Source organism: Strix uralensis, chromosome 5 (assembly GCF_047716275.1).
Source record: "Strix uralensis isolate ZFMK-TIS-50842 chromosome 5, bStrUra1, whole genome shotgun sequence".
NCBI lineage: Eukaryota > Metazoa > Chordata > Aves > Strigiformes > Strigidae > Strix > Strix uralensis.
The window spans coordinates 88,342,570-88,359,551 of NC_133976.1; the positions used below are offsets into that span (position 1 = coordinate 88,342,570).

The 16,982-nt window shown below is 42.4% G+C and overlaps 1 protein-coding gene across 4 annotated transcripts in view; it reads right to left on the reverse strand.

The window, feature by feature from the left end:
* The window catches only part of PRR5 (proline rich 5), a 93,448-nt gene that overhangs the window by 24,232 nt on the left and 52,234 nt on the right, over positions 1-16,982 (reverse strand). For all 4 annotated transcript variants that reach the window (XM_074872144.1, XM_074872143.1, XM_074872145.1 and 1 more), the window contains 4 exons: positions 12,172-12,220; positions 11,439-11,496; positions 7,084-7,175; positions 4,802-4,942 (listed from right to left, as the gene is read on the reverse strand). In XM_074872144.1, coding sequence (XP_074728245.1) covers positions 4,802-4,942; positions 7,084-7,175; positions 11,439-11,496; positions 12,172-12,220 — 340 coding nt within the window. The remainder of the gene's footprint in view (positions 1-4,801; positions 4,943-7,083; positions 7,176-11,438; positions 11,497-12,171; positions 12,221-16,982) is intronic.

Consider the following 16,982-nt stretch of genomic DNA (forward strand, 5'->3'; position numbering starts at 1 on the left):
TCTCAGTTCCACATCTGTCAACACAGAGCAATAGAGGACTCTTCCCTTTGTGTCAGGCAGTGCTCTTGCTGCAAGATTTCTTGCCTGACTCCTTACGTGCCCATGGGGCTGATGCAAATGAGACAGACAAGCCCACCCTTTCACCAGGAAGGAAGAAAACACATTTATGCACAACCCAGGGGAAGCACAGGTTTTTGATACGGTGATTTATATTTCAATAGGGTCTACGATACATTTATTTATTGATTTCTACTTTTTGTGTCTTATAAACCAGGAATTCAGAAAAAGGTGAAGAGAAATTAAGAGCACGTTGAAACCTTATGCCCACACCCCTTTGTTCAACCTGTGCTTCAGGTCTAAGAGACTTAGTAAGACCACCTCTCAAAAGCAACTGCCAAATCCGAAACCCACGGCCATAAAGAACTGACCCCAGTTGACACACACTGGAGCGTTACAGCAAATCTGCTGTTCCACAGGCAGGACCCTGCAGTTTTCTGATAGCAAAGGTTGTTTTGCTTTTAACCACGACGCTGCCTTTGGTTTGCTATGCGGCTGCTGGGATGGAAAAACAGCACTCTGCATTTTGCTTTCAGCTCTTGCAATGTGCTTTTCCACCCCTTTAAAGTGCAAGGAGCTGAGCCTACATTTAGGAACTTTCCAGAGATAACAAATAGGTCCCACTGGGCAGTCTTATGTATTTATTTTGTCTTCCTTTACAGAGAATGACAACAGGCAAGGGAGTTCAAATGAAGCTCAGAGAAGCCAAAAAGGAAACCACAGGTTTTATTTTTCTCTTCAGAGTTTATGTTTAGTGAGGCCTCATCCCTCAGCATGAGATATATTGTGCTGTGCTCTTCTAGGGGTTTTAAATACCACAGGTCACCCAGAGAGATTCTATGAACTCAAATAATCCTGATGTTAACCAAAAGATGCAGATAAACACTCTTTAATTCTTCTCTTCCAACTCTCTCAGACCTCAGGAGAGATACCTGGAGATAAGATGTTCCAGTTTCAGTGGCAAAGGTCTTCTCTGACAACATGCTTTGGGGAGTAAGTCAGATTGTTTATCCTCCGGTGGTAGATTTGCTCTCTTTGGTTCACAGATCATAAAGAAGAAAATTATTTTCTAATCTCTCCTTCTGTTTATCCCTCTCCCTCCACCTTCCTAATTTCACCCAAAGAGAAAGGTCACCGAGGCAAGACTGACAACTCCGTGTAGTTACGTGAGTTCCTGTGCGTCGCTCTGTGCCCAAAAGCAGTTTTAGTTCTTTTACTTCTCTCAGTCACGACTCTGCTCTTGAAGGCCCTGCAACTTCAACAGGAGCATTCTGGAGGCACTTCAGCTTATGTTGCCTATAAGCAGCCACAAAGGATTAACATTTCAGTTTGTAACTGGGTCAGACTATGCTGGCAACTGGAAGTTTGAGTGGTACAAGGCCCTTCTTCCAAGGTGTGATAAAACTCCCACTGACTTCTACAGCACAGGAATATCACTCCTTCCTCCAGTTCTGGGGGACTGCTGCTTTCCCGATAGATTGCTGGTTTGTGATTAGACCAGGTTATAGCACTGGTGAGAAGCAGCTCTGCTGGATTGGAGAACCCAAGTCTAATAATTAACCCGAGGACTAATTTCTGACCCTCTAAATGGAGGGTATCTTACAACAGAGCTTGAGATGTACAATCTGCTATTACAAAACCTGTAACAGAAATGGAGGTTCTTCTTTCCCTCAAAAAGCGACTGCATAGAGAAAAGATTTTCCTTCCCCCCACCCTTTTTTTTTTTTTTTAGTCTTTGATTTCTTAAACACAAAGAAATTGAGATATATTGGGCAAATTGTGAGGTATGTGTCAGGTTGGGGACCCCTTCTGCCCAATGTCTATCGTCTCTCATGTCACTGCATGCCAGAGGACTGGGGTGGGTGCTGTACCACATGCTAGGGTCTTAAATGCATGGCTGGTAGGCACGCTGCCAACAAACAGCTTACTGCGGGCAGCAAGAAAGATTTGATGTGAAGAAGGAAAAATCAATCACTCAAACAATGAAGTAAGGGGTGCAACTTCATTTCAGTTCTTTTATTCAGGAGGTCTTCAGCAGGGACTGTTTTATTCTCCTGGCCAGAGCACGGCCAGCTGAGCAAGCAAGGAATGTGTGCGACTTGCACTAGGTCAGTCACTTCACAGAGGTCAATGAAATCACTCACATGCTGAAGCCAGCGAAGCTAACCCAAGCTCAGGTAAAACGTGTTCTTACTGAGCTTTGCCAAATCAGCACCCGCCTCCTGAAAAAGTCCAAGGATTGCTGCAGCTTCCACTTCCTCTTCAAAAAGCTTCCCTTCCCCTCCAGAAGGAAAGTGTCTTCTCCTGACAAACTGACCGAGCTCTTCTCCTACACCATAACAAGCTAAAACATGAGTGATACCAGATGCACCCTGCATTAGTTACCGAATCTCTGCCGCTTTAATCCAGTCTAACAGGACAGACTGGTGCGTGTCAGCATGGGCCTTTTTCAACCTGTGACCTTCAGCTAACATTACAGCTGCTGTCCTGAAGAACACGACCTACTCCTTAATTACGTAACACAGCTGCACATGGCTGTCAAGGACAGAAACGGGGAAACTTAGCACCAAGTTCAACACGTGGTCCAGGGTCGACATCATCAGACTCATCTTCTAGCCACTGGAGTCTGCTCCAGTGTCACTGAGTTTGTTACAGCAGAGATATCCACCATAGGCAGAAATAGGGATTCGACAATGTCCATGTCAAGACATCATCTCTCAGGCTGGGAAATTCACACACAAACGTCCACCATGTGCTCTTTGAGCAGCTGAATTGTTACGTCTCTTCAGTCCTATTCACATGTTTGAGTTAAAGTAAGTCAAGAAAATTCCATTATCATGCCGCAAATGTATAAAATTTGCTTTTGTCTGTGACATTTGAGTTTGGGAAAAAGACTTTGCTCTGAAATCCAGTTACTGACTAACACTGCTAAGCATGTAAATAGCTCATTCCGAGATCTTCCTCTGACCTTTTCCTGTCATTTCCATTAGCCTTTAAACCACACGTTTGGCAGAGCTACTGCCGAGGAAGGACTTTCACCATCCCCACCCTACAACCATAGGTACCGTATGCAGGAATAAACACCGAGGGGCAAAGCCCCTCTCATTTCACTATTGATTTCCATCACCAGCTTTGCAATGAGGATGGATTTGGCCTTTTACCCTAAACAGGCATCCACCTTGTTAACACTTCTGGTTGTTGAAGAAAGCAGATTTGTGAATAAACTGTTTCTTGTAGCACTGATCCTGGCAAATGACTCCACATCACCTCCTATGAACTTTCTAAATCAGGATGTTACTCAATTCCCGCCTCACCACTGAATTCATTCAAAGCCGGATCCTGCCCATAGCCAGCACAGACTCTTATAAGAAGAAACCACAAAAAAGCTAGCAGATCTGTGAGCAACAACACTGCTGAAGCCTGGTTTCGAATGGACAGTTTACCTTGCATCTAAGAAGGGATGAGGCCTGACAGACACCCTTCCTGGGATTAATGTTTTCACAATGGTCCTCTCTCACGTGGAGTCTCAGGTGTCTATTAACACTGCTGGGTTCACAGTTCAATTATGTGAATTCTTTGATGTCTCATTATGCAGTTAAGCCCATGCTCCAGTTTTTCCCTGAGGCTCCTCTCCTCTCTCCAGACACTAACCTCCAGGAATCTTAATATCTCCGATATCGCTGTCATTGTGCCACAATCAGCCAGCAGCTTCAAGAAGCATTTGGCAAGACGGAGGCTAGGGAGAAGGGAGACAAGGGACAAGCAGGCACTCCTATCACATAAGTATCTTTTCCTGAGAAAACCAGGTTAAACACACCATTACACACTCCAACAAACGTACACTGCGATAGCAGGGGTCAAATATTATTTCTTGACCCAGCAGAGAGAATCTTACTCCTGGCTCCCTTTTCATCACTGGCCTTTAGATTATCCTGCTCTTCAGAACCATTTCAGACACAGAACTAATTCATATGGTAACGAAGGGCAAAGAAACATTTTAAGTGTGAGAAACTATATCCTTTCGTTTGCTGTGAATCTATTTGTTTATAAACAAAGTCACCAGCCAGGAAAATCTCAACTTCCTCACCCCCGAAGAATCCACTCCTGGCTCTCTCCCTCCCTTCTGCCTCATTACCCTTCTCCTCAACACAAGCTTATGCTTTTCTTTAGTTAAGCAAAAAAAAAAAAAAAAAATCTTAAACTTGCCTTTTGTCTGGAATTCCTCTTCTTGATTCTCCTCACTACTATCAAAAAACCAATAATCTAACACTGAAGGCAAATACCAGTATCCAGTCTTAATGTTTCGGTATCAACAGCTCTGACAGAATTTGGTGCCAGTGACCAAATATGACCATGATTCAACCATAAACTGCATATTCATGTTGTTGCCTACTCCAGACATGCAGCTTCATATCCAGAACTGCTAATGCAGCACCACGCAGCATTTAATGGAAGTCATGTTATTGCCACATACACTGGTCTGCTTGCAAAACCTGGTATTTAAAGGCCCACAGTTTCAAAACGAGTCTTCACTCTCTGACCCTCTGGATCTTAAGGCATGAAATCTGCATCTCTATAGTCCCTGCTTTTAGATATTAGGACCACGTTTAATTGCACAGAAGCTCTGGCATTCTGGGTAAGACGTTTTCAATGAACGAGCAAGATCAGAGACTGCTTAAGAAGACTTCAGCAATACTGTACAGAAAGGCAGATAAAAACAGCCTGAGAAAAGAAACCAATTTACCTGGAGTATTAACAGCATCTGAATAATGGAAGGTGGAACTCTGGCTCTGGAACGTGATAATGCATCTTCCAATTTAATGTTGAGGGTAATTATATTCCTAAAATGCAGAAGAGCCAGCTGCCGAACCGAGGGCTCCTTCCCCTTAGAAGCAGAAACAAAGCAAGAGGGATTATGAGCAGCGTAAAAACGAGTTCCAAATCCTCCATCAAAATTCCTTCCTCCACTTCTGAGGGATTACAAGAAGAGTAAACCTGAATGAAAAGCAAAGGAAACATAACAAAGGACACAGAGCAGCCTACAAGTCTGCACAGTGAATCTGATTTGGCTGCAGACAAAGGCTGAGTCTGGGTGTGAAGATGATGAAGGGCTGGGGAATCATACCTGAGCACAGGATATCTATGACTATTTTGCATTTTAACAGTAATGAAATGTATCATATGCTTTAAAAAAAAAAAAAAAAAGAAAGCAGGGTTGAAAAAGGGTTGAATTTTCATTATTTCTCAAGATTTTGAGTACTGGCTGGGTACTGTCTTCAAATTCTGGTGGGAATCCTGACTCAGCCCACCCTGTGGATCCTCCTTTTCTCTACAGTTTGGCAGACTTCACTATAAGGCAGGAGCAGAACTGAAGTTTCATACTGCATTTTCAAAGACACCTTTTTGCAGTTCAAGAATACCTTCTCACTGAAGAAAATCTCATCCGAAGAATACCTCGCTAGCTCTGCCTGCAGAGATTAACAGCGCTTGCCTTGCGAGGAGGTGTAAAATAATTTCTGGCATCAGGGTTTCCTCCTTGGGTATATATGGCTGTACATATATATTCTTGCTTTCAGTTGTAAGTACTGCCAGCCAAATATTAACGCTTCTGGAAAGTCTGGTATTGACTTATCTTAATTTGGAATAAAGAAGGCTGACCCAACCCCACCCATTCCATTCACTTTGTTAATTATTTATACTGAAGGAAAAAAGAAGGCCCCAAATCTCCTTCATTTGCTAATGAATAGAATTTACAAAAGCACATGAGCACCAGCTGGGCTTTTGGAAGTAACCTCAGAACATCAGGCACCTAGATCTGTTTGAAATTACATGGGACTTAGGTTCCTTTGAAAATTCAAGTAATTATTTCCATCTGAATGGTGAGGAGACTTGTGTAGCTAAATTATTTTCAAGGGCCTCAGGAACACAACAGTGAAAATGGGTATTTGGTGCAATTATCAAAAACATCTGAGTGAGTTCTAATTTAGTCAAGAGCTTTGGAAAACCAGGTTGAGAGCCTACCTCTATCTCTAGGTGCCCAAATGCCTTGAATTTCAATTATGTGGCACTCAGAAAAATCTCCCATCACGTTCTAACAGGTTTTTAATACCATCTTATTTCTATCGTTTTAAAGTTTCTACTGGTAAGACACAAGTCAATGGGTGAGGTAGCCCTGTATGTTTATAGAGGTCTTCTCTTTCCGAATCAAATTCTGTGTAAAGTTGCAGCTTTTCCACTGAATTCAGACCTCATGCCTGTAATTATCTGCAGGTGCAAATGGTAATATCGTTAACATTCGGACAATCATTTTAGGCATAAAGTCCATTTGGAAAAATGGGAGGTTTCTGAAGTTTCCCAAAATATGTTTAGGCACCAAGCTGCCTCCAAAATCTGTAGGCACCTAGGAACAACTCCAGGAGGTCACATATACCTATCTGGTACAGACTTCCTTGGGACTTAAGTGATAAAGAACACCCTGTGGCCATCACTAAATTAGAAGATTGAGCCTTCATCCCAATCAGATCAAGTACCTATTGTGGATTTCAAATTACCAGAGTCGTATTCTGTGCTCATGTAAACTGGTCTAACTCCACTGACTATTGCCGTCCACTTAGAGTAGCACAGAATTTGATCTCAGAAATGCAATTCCTTTCAAAAGTGGAGATACTTCAGAGACAAATTCATTTTGTAGAGAAGGAAATGCATATATTTAAGTCAACACAGCTCCACTTACTTCAGTTTATCATTCACAGCCTTTTTTGACTTTTAGTGTGAGCTGGCAGGAGGACTAAGCATCCTCCCCACACTCCACTTTTGTTCTCAGAGTTCCCCTTCATCTTTTTCACCCAAGCACTTCAAACCTGTTTGCATAAGTAACTTATTTGCATGACATGACTATACAGAACAGCTGCACTGGGAGGTTGGCCCAAGGAGAGAGAGTTAAGGATTGCATCAATCTGTTGATGAACCAGTAAAGTTGCTTTTTCCAGTTTTTCAAGATTCTATAGTAACAGAGTAATTTTTCACCTGCACAGGATAGAAAATAGCCTGAAGCATGGGCAGGACATCACTGAAGAAAAAATCCCAGGTTTCAGCTAAGGTATCCAGTAGTTTCTGCCCTGCAAAAACACAAAACAAACTAGTGAACCGTTTAGGTTGTAATCAGCTAACTGCAGAGACTGAAACATGGAGGTAACAACGTGAATCTGCTATTATACACAAAGATGAATCATGTACCAGCTACTATTAGCAGTATGGAATTAGTACTCCTGTCGGTGTATCAGATCATTCAGTATTTGTCTTTTCAGGTGACACATCTAATAGTCCCAGTAAACTCAGCGACTCTGAGGTTAAAGCTTACTCAGAAAACCCCTGTAAAGAATAAAGAGTAATAGCCCAGGTTACCTCCTCCTCTTCTTGAAGTAATAGCTACTCGACAAGACCGTGGAGGAGAGCAGTAGGAGGAGGAGACAGCAGGTTAAACCTGGAAGCATTCCTGCAGAGAAATCTCCCCCACCGTGCTCCCCTCTGCCCTCCAAGCTGCAAGGCAGCAGAGCAAGCCGGGTTCTGTGGAGATGCTCCACAAAGCGTCCCCTCAAATCGATCCCTTATCTTCCCTGTATCTCCACTTTACATAGAAAGTCTCACCCAAGACCTATGGAAGAAGACAATGGTGTTGCAGCTGTTTTTTACTGTAACTTTTAAAGGATGCAGACAAAACCTCCTATGATGCAAGTTCCACGTGGCCAGCAAGGCCTTCTCCCCAGTGGAAGCCTCCCCAGTGGAGACTGGAGAAGCTCTGGCCAGGCCATACAACCAAGTCAGACACCAAGTTCCTCACAGAACATTTTGTAAAACACAGAAGCAAATGCAGGAGCTGAGATCTACGGGAAGTCTGGCTTGAGAGGTGCCTGCTGGCTTCAGATCCCTGTTCCCCAAAGGACCTGTGGGACCTTGGCTTTCTGGGGAACAAAAACGCCCCTGCCCCAACTATGAAAGGAGAGCAGTGCCACTGCATGTCCATCAGCAAGTACTATGGAGAGAAACACCTCACTGACTATGAGGCGTTCAGACAAGAGTATGACTTACCAGGAAGCAAATTCCATAGCAATCAACCAATATTACTATTGGTGTCAGAATCAGATACTATTCTTAATTTTTGTATTACAGCATTACTTAGGGCCTGAGTCAGGGAACACTTTGCCCAGAATTACACACATATCACAAAGAGACTCTGCATGAAAGCATCTATGCTCAAAGTTAGCCAAGTGCCAATCCTTATTATGGGATAGTTGATCTCCCTGCATTTTAAAGCACGTCACAAACAGCACCAGCTCCGGCCTATCTGCAACTCCTGAATTATTCCTGGGTTGATGACTTTCAGTGACAAATGTGGATCACCATGCTCTACTGCAGCTGCTGGCTTGTGAACCACGCCAAGGTCTTCGTTTCTGCACCACCAGGCAGGAGTTCTCTCTGTCCTACACACTCATGCACAAGACTGAAAAGGGTGTTTTTTAAAAATTTGTCTTGCATTAGTTCACACAGCAGGGAACCAGGTCCAAAATTTCCTAGCAGCTGTAGCAGTGATAATAATAATAATAAATACTGTTGCATTATAACCTCCATATACTAGTGTCTGAAACACTGAAGTGTTTCAAAGATCTAAATCCAGTCATGAAGGAGGAGCCCAACCGCTCTATGCCTTGAGGGCAGAGTTTTAAAAAGAGTTAAATATGTTACTTGCCCGCGAGTTGAGGTTAAGTGGAAACTAAGCCCTTACAAATCTGGCTCCAGGTGTGGGCGCTGAACGTTGGTCCTTTTCAAATCCTGCTGCTAGAATTGCATGAAGTCAAATTCCCCTGTTGAGATAAACATGCCTCTACTGTCGCACACTCTTTTCATCCTGTGGGCAGCTTGGTTTGTGAAGTGATGGATCTCTGTACAGCAGCTCAGAAAGGCTGCCGAGTTAACTGCCTTTGCCAGGCAGTTTTTTGCTGGGGGCTGTGGAAGAATTCCTACGGTTTGTTGACGATGAGCATCTTTCACTCCAGGTCCTTTCAAGAATATGTTTGTTTTACCGTGTCCTTTCAAGAATATGTTTGTTTTACCGTCAGGCAAAGATCCCTACATTTACCATAAGCATTTCCAGGAAGCTGGGTTATTCTAAATGCTTATTTTAAGGAAGCACAATATAGCCAGTTTTGTGTGATGTAAAAATGCATATAGTACTTTTCACAGCGCTTCTACAAGTTAATTGAAACTTCTGAAAGAAATATAAGAATAAAAAAATCATCGTTTCAAAACAAAAGCTAAAATTTTCAAAACCTCCTGCAGGACAAAAACCCTCTAAAGTGGGCTCTGAAGTGACCTTTTTCCTCTTTTGAAAACTTCAACACCAACTGGATAGGTAAACTCAAACCACGGGATGTGGGACAACCTGAGGTTTGAGGGCAGGACCGCTGCTGCTGCAGACCCAGGAAGGGAGCCCAGCTCAGAATGGGAGCTCTCGAGATTTCTGCTCTCCCAACTTTGTCTCAGGTGTTTTGGGAGCTGTGGGGCCACTGAGTAGGGGATGGACTCTGGGGTGCTGCTGCCTCTGCTGCCAGGAAACCCAAATTCCAGCCCTGGAAACTCACATCAGTCAACAGCTAACAGAAAGCTGTCAGAAAAACCTCTGCCTCTGAATGAGAGTCCTAAATTACAGCTACCCTCTCCTGGTAACTTGCCCCTTTTAGTGAGCCGGAATTTCCGAGGATGGACTTGGAAAAAAAAAAAAATTAATTCTCACCTTACCACCATTTCTGACCAGATGTTAAAGGGCAACCACAAAATGATATACCAAATTCAAATCCAAAATAAACTTAACAGCTTGCTGAAATTTTGTATTTGCTAAACATGCTCCTACATTTGAAAGCCATTTAGTGGTCTCACATTTCAGTTTTTCATCTCAGCTTTGATCTCAAACATCAGAGATAGTATTTTTGATTTTCAAGCTAGTAAAACCAGAAAAAAAAGGGGTTGGACTTTGGTAGGTCTCTGCATCTAATTTTCTGATTTGATACCTAAAAACCAACTTCCTTTATGATTTACAAAGCAGCTATGAAGGCCTTGAGATCCTTACAGCTCCCCTGTGCTCTCCAAGCTGTTATTTCATGTAACTGAGGAATTCTGTTCAGCTTAAAGAGTCTGGGTACTTTTTGGGAGGTATTTTTTAACGTGAAATTTGTTCTCCTTTTTGCAGTGTTCAGGGCTATTGTCATCAGAAAAGCTGGGTCCCACAGCACCATCTTAATCTGATCAACTGTACTGTCAGTAATGAAAGGTCACATTTAGGATTTATAGATAGCTGAAACTAATGGAAATGGTTGTCTCCAGGCTACTGTTTAAACAGTGTATTTAGACTAAGTGGTATTATGACTGCAGCTTTGGAAAAGGAAAGATGCATTTCTTTAAAATTGCCTCAAGACTGCCCAAAGATCTTCAGGCTGTTTACATGGGCAATAATTCCTGAAGATATTCTGAAACCATTTCACCCTCTGATGACATAGAGAATCATAGAATCGTTTAGGATGGAAAAGACCTTTAAGATCACCAAGTCCAACCCCAAACTGCCAAATCCCAGTAAACCCTGTCCCTAAGTGCCACATCTACACGTCTTTTAAATACCTCCAGGGATGGTGACTCAACCACTTCCCTGGGCAGCCTGTTCCAGGGCTTGACAACCCCTTCAGTGAAGAAGTTTTTCCTAATATCCAACTTAAACTTCCCCTGGTGCAGGTTGTATGCCTACATCTAGGACACAGCGGCACATCTGAATGCTGCACAACAGCATAAGACACAAAATGAGGGTGACTGTAAAATGACACATAGGGGGGAGGTTATCCTCGATGTTTACTTCTATAAGGGGACATCTCCAGAAGGTGCAGATAGACAAATGGAGCCTTGACTCCAAAAAAGAGACAGTGGCTGACCTCGTTTATGTAAGCGTGAATCCAGAATAACTCTTAAAATAACCTACAGTGTTATTTTGGACTTAGCCAGACACTTCACCTAACTGCAATCTCGGTGCTTAGTTTTTTGTTTATTAAGATATCTCACTCTATTTTTCCACTTTTCCTTAACGCTGAGCAGGCTCTAACCGAAGGAGGAGGAGTGTCCATGCTGGAGGTCATCTTTCCTTTAGTCCCTCGCTGCTGCTCTAGGCAAGCGCCTCTCCCCGGTGAAGGGCAAGGGGAACACCAAGGCAGGACACAACAACAGACTGACACAAGCTAACCCACAGTCCCGGGAAGAGAGCGGAAAGCATCACGCTGCCTCCAGAACGCATCTGCTAAAACTCCTGCGACAGACATAGATAGCCATGCTAAAATCCAAGTTACCTTCGTAAAACCGGATCTTGTCCCTTAGGATCACCATGCCTTTTGTGAGCAGCTGATTCTGTAAATAAAATACAGACTATCTTTACTCAATTCTGTACTTCCCTACAGCCATTTCATCTCACATTTTGTTCATTCTTAACTTTTGACAATAACGGGGGTCTTTTATTTTAACAGTCAGTCATCAAAGGACTCCTCCTGTGTCCATCTTGCTTAAATCACTTGGGACACTCGTCAGATGATGATATAATCACCTACTGCTTTCAGGACACAGCACATATTCTGCGTGGTACAAAGTGCTTCTCAGACTTCAAACGGCTGACCCCCAAAGCATGTTCTCTTGTCTTAGAGAAGCAGAAAGGATACTGCTTCAATGGACAGTCTGTACTGACCACTGAATGTCTTTCCTAGTAGCTATACTGCAACAAACTTAACTGGTTTACTCGGGAAGTTCAATTTTAAATTAAAAGAGAATGTCTGGAGTCTGCTGAAAGACAGCAATGTCATACAGAAACACAGTGACTGCACAAATCCACTCCACGGCTTGGGCTTTCGCTATCTAACTATATATAGATATAAAATCTCATTAGTCAATAGATGACAGAACACAGAGAAGTCAGTGGACATCTCTGAATGGTTTCAAGGGGCTCCAGACCAGCATTTAGAGTGGGTAAAATGATTTTGCTCAGTAGCATACAACAAAATCTGATTTAAATGAAAGAAAACACATGCCTACCTGTAGATATTCAGTGAAAAAGGATCCCAGTTCTGTTTTCAATAATTGCCTGTATTAAAAAGAATAAGAAAAGGATCTGTGTAATCAACAAATCATATTAGCTGTCTACTGCATGGAAAAGGGGAAGTCACTAATAGCAAAATATTTTCATATGAGCACAAATCCTGTCAATAATGCCTAACAATAGAGCAAACAGGGTCAACAGTACCAAGACTCCCAACCAGCATTTCTGTGTGTTGAAAAATATCTGCTGTGCTCTTAGATGGCTCAGTTGCCTGAGTACATATGAAAGAAAATTGAGATTTGACAGAAAGAGGATGCTTTCCATCCTACATCTAATCCTTTTAAAAATGCTTGAATTGTTGTCCCGCTGAGCCAGGGCTTCAGTGGCACCTGGTGTTGCAGACGTGGGAGAACTCCTGGTGCTCTCTGACCATCTGTGGGGCTGAGCCAAAAACTGAGCGTGTGACTTAGGCTGACACGTTCAGAGCCGAATCAGCCCTGTCCCGCCCAAGGTGGAAAAAAAGAGCTGTGACAAAATGTTTAGAGAGAAACCTGAAGCAGGATGACATTCTGTGGGGTTTGTCGCAGGTGTGACACTCGGCCAGTTTTCACTGAAAGGGTCACGATCTTCCACTCAGGAGACTCACGACAGCTGAAGTTTCATACCGTTTCAGTGAAAAAGCAGGTAGGAATGTAACAGTTAACCCTGCCTTTCATGATCCCACTACACTAAAACCTACAAGGCAACCTCAGAGAGCAAACCAAACTCCCATGCAAAAAATCTCTCGCAAACAAGCCTCAAATTCAGAACCCGAATTCAACCTGATCCGCAAGCCCAATGTTTGTATCCAGGTAAAACTCACTACACTGCTAGAAAGCTGTACGTCATTTAAGTCCCACACGTGGGATGCTAGACGTGCTTCTCTGCGCTCAGGTCACTGCTGACTTGCATAATGACAGCTCGGACCTTATAGAAATGTAGCCCCAGCTGGGTTTTCTGAACACGTGCAAATCTGGCCTAGAGCCCTTTTGGAAACCTGTCTCTGTGTGACCACCTCAGGTCCCATGAAGAAATGAGGTCAAATTCCACTTAAAATCTAACCACACGCTTCAATTAGGGTAGTTATGTAAATTATACATTCAGTAGCATGTTATCATCTATCCCTTTGGGTTATGTCTTTAACTAACAAATAACTAATTAATCAAATTATTTAACTAGCAAACAAATACATGTCTGGTTTTAAAAGTCCAGCATATCCCTACACTCCATGAAAAAGTCTGCAGGAGCTGGAGCCATTCTTTTTAACACCAACACACTTCAGCACAGTCTCTTGAGATCTTCTGAGAGTTCAGGGAAAGGAGGAGCAGGTCAATCTTTAGGAGGCCGAAATACAATATCTTATTTATTTATCCTTAAGCACATGTCCACACTGATCTCATAGCACCCTGTGGAAACACTCTAGACATAAATGAAATAGAAAATAAACAAAAGGAAGGGGCTTTTCAGACGCCCCTAAGCATCAAAACCCTTTTCAGCTAGAAACCTGATTAATTCAGATGAACTACCTATGGACAAAAATTTTCAAAGCCAGCTCAGGCTTTGGCCATAGGTCTGTCACTGCCATGAATGGCCACTGTATGGCTAGTCCCCTGGCACGCTGTGGCAACATATGGGAGAGGACAACCCTTGCAGTGCCCTGGGACTCCATCCTCAACAGTACCTGCTGACAATCCCTTGGCAGGGGTTAAAACCGACCTCCCCCAAAGACTGTTGAAGTCGTAAAGCCTTAACAGGATGTCAATGAGTACAAGGATGCTGCAGCCAGACCGTGGCATGCTTACTGGAGGTGGAAATACACTCTCCAAGTGGTGTGATTTTTTTCTGGATTGCAAGCCATGGCACTAAAGGTTTTTCTTACTTTGAACATGGATGGATAAACCCTTTTTTGGTTGAAATAACAAGAAAGTTGCAGTTTTGAGTTCTCCTCTGGTAATTTATTCCCAGATATCTCTTTGTGTCACTATTTCAAAAAAATACTGATACTTTATGCTGACAGGTTTTTCTTAATATTCTACCCTCTCCTCAAGCTAGCAGCTCTTTGAAGTCTGGTCCTAGATTCCTCGTAGCCTTGAAGAGGTGATTTGCAAAGACTTTCTCGTTTCATATTTTAGGTTCTACTGATAATTCCTGGCATCTAGGGCAAAAAATACAAAACAATGTTCTACTTATCCAATAATTAGCCCTCTGATAAAACAAAATCCCACCACATTTTCATTTTTTCAGCTTCAGATGAACCAAATGACCAGCTTGTAGTTAATGATATGCACTGGAGTGCATCACACCAAGCAGCACTATGGCTACATTTGCATCTCTGTTTACAGGGTAGAAGAACTGACAACACAATTAATGTGCCTTGTTTTCTGAATCCCTAATAATACAGATACTTCACGCTACTTAATTAATTTCTACTGAAATAGTCAGGCCCTCAGGCCACATCAGAACACTGGTGTTTGATGTTCTCTGCACCCATATTAATCTAAAAGAGATCCACAACAAAACTGGATCCAAGACATCGCTTGCAATTTTTTCATCCTTGCTTAATTTCCTTTAACAAAAATCAGTTAGGTTGTCACCTGTCAGATCCTGGATAACTCAGATTACTGAATAACCTTATGTGGACATCATGGTGGAATCCAGGTAAAAATTGGATTAAACCTAAAAGAGATCCCTGATCAGAGAGCAGACCTCGCTTCAAGTGCATCTGATTTTGAAGCCAGTCACTTTGCGCTCCTATGAAGCTCGTGTATCACCGGTATCAGGTCTTCATTGCCTGTTTAATGACTTCAAAAGTTAAGATGATAATATAAATTCACATTTGCTAAAATATGCTAAAACAGCTCCTCACTTTTTTGTATCTTCCTGCTGCAGCTTCTTTGGTTCATTTTGAAATTAACTCTTGCAGTGTGACTCAGAATGGAAAATCTAACTCTCTGTAATATCTGTTAAATAAAATTAAATGAAGCAAATGGAAACAAGTGATTTTACTGGGTTTGAACTCCTGCTGCAAAAGAGGAAATACCACTAAAATGTGCTTTGTTTGCATCAAATCAGTATCCTGAAACTCAGAAAAGAGGCATCTATAAATATGTATTAGCTTTAATACAGGACATCCTGTTTCCACTGTGTTTCCCTTTCCTTCTTTTTCTTCCTTGATTTACAAGTGGTGTAAATAAACACTCTGAAATGACATATGGTACATGAAACGAAAAAGGAAAAAGCACTATACGATTACTACTATCACACACATGCACCAAGAGAAATACTAAGTACATGCATATAGATTTTTATTACCTGACTTCTGCATCAATCCCCTATTAAATCCCCCAGTAAGGGCTCAGAAGTAGTAACGTACAGGCCACACACTGGTGATACTCCCAGTTCCTGGAGTATCTTCTCACCTCCCGACTGTACTTCATTAGCTTTAGCAGAGTTATTCGGGAGTTACAGCAATAGGAAAGAGACTGAAACCACACACTGGTTTTCTTGGTAACAGGGCTTCTGAGTGCTACATAAGTCCATATTTAAGGCCACTTTCTAACGCCGGAATGCAAGAATGGTGTCAAAAGGCATTGGTGTAAACGAGTGGCAGCTTTTATGAGCCAAACCCAGAAAAAAAGTAAATGGTCCTGTACAGATTTGCACCCACTGATGTTTTCTTAAATAATCAGTGCACACATAATCAGAGTTCAAAGCCTCGAGACGTACGTTCAGAAAAGGAAGTTACACGTATTTGCTTGCACATGTGACACACAGTAGTGGAATGAATATACGTGACAGTCCTGAGTCAAAACAATGGTGTGCAAATATTACAGGCATAACCTAACTGTTCAAACATTTACACCTGGTCTGAGAGTCAACTTGGATATTCAGGGTTTAATTATGAAAAGTATCCCTGAATCTACTCTAATTAAAGTGGTAAAATAAAATAACTTCTTTCACTGTCCTGTAACCATTGAAAAAAGTTACTAATACTAGCCAATTACCTGAATGCTTCCACACTCAAATTCTGCCCAGTGGAAATAATGACTATTTGTTTCTTTTTATTTAGGTACTTGTGGGGAAAATGCACCTAAAACAATCATAAGGCAAATACATACTTGTTCCACTTCTGAGGTCATGTTTATGAATCAAATATTTTTGCATTCAATAACATTAACCCAAAGCTATTTTGAATTAAATAACAACAGGATTAAACCACATATTTTTGGTCTGTGTCAAATCCGTAGTTTCATAGTTAGGTTTTGAGCTGAATTTAAGGGAGGCAAAAGGGCTTTGGTTGCAAATAGTCAGGAGGCCCTAAAATGTTATCGACTGCGGTCAGCAGTAAAATGAAGCCCACAGCAGGAGTGCAGCAGCTTCTGGAAAGAAAGAGGCTGTGGCTGCACGTGGGAACGGGCATGCTTAAAAAATACCACTACCATGCCCTGCGCTAGAGACAGATCTTCCGGCTGTCGTGTGCTCCTCGCCCACTCGCGGTTTTCTCATCTGAGCTTTTTTCTGTGAATGAAGCAGGCGGGACACGCACGAGAAGCTTGACGAAAACAAACTCAAGAGTTGTCACTGAGAGGATGGACACCTTTTGACAATAAATCAGAAGGCTGTTCATGTCAAGAGGAACCAACCTCAAAGCAGCAGTAGACAAGACCCAGTCTCGAAAGCCACGCTGCACCTCGCCAAAGGCTCTCTCATCCCAGGAGAGTTACGCTGCTGATGCCTCATTTACAACAGCAGCTTTCTGGCTCATTCG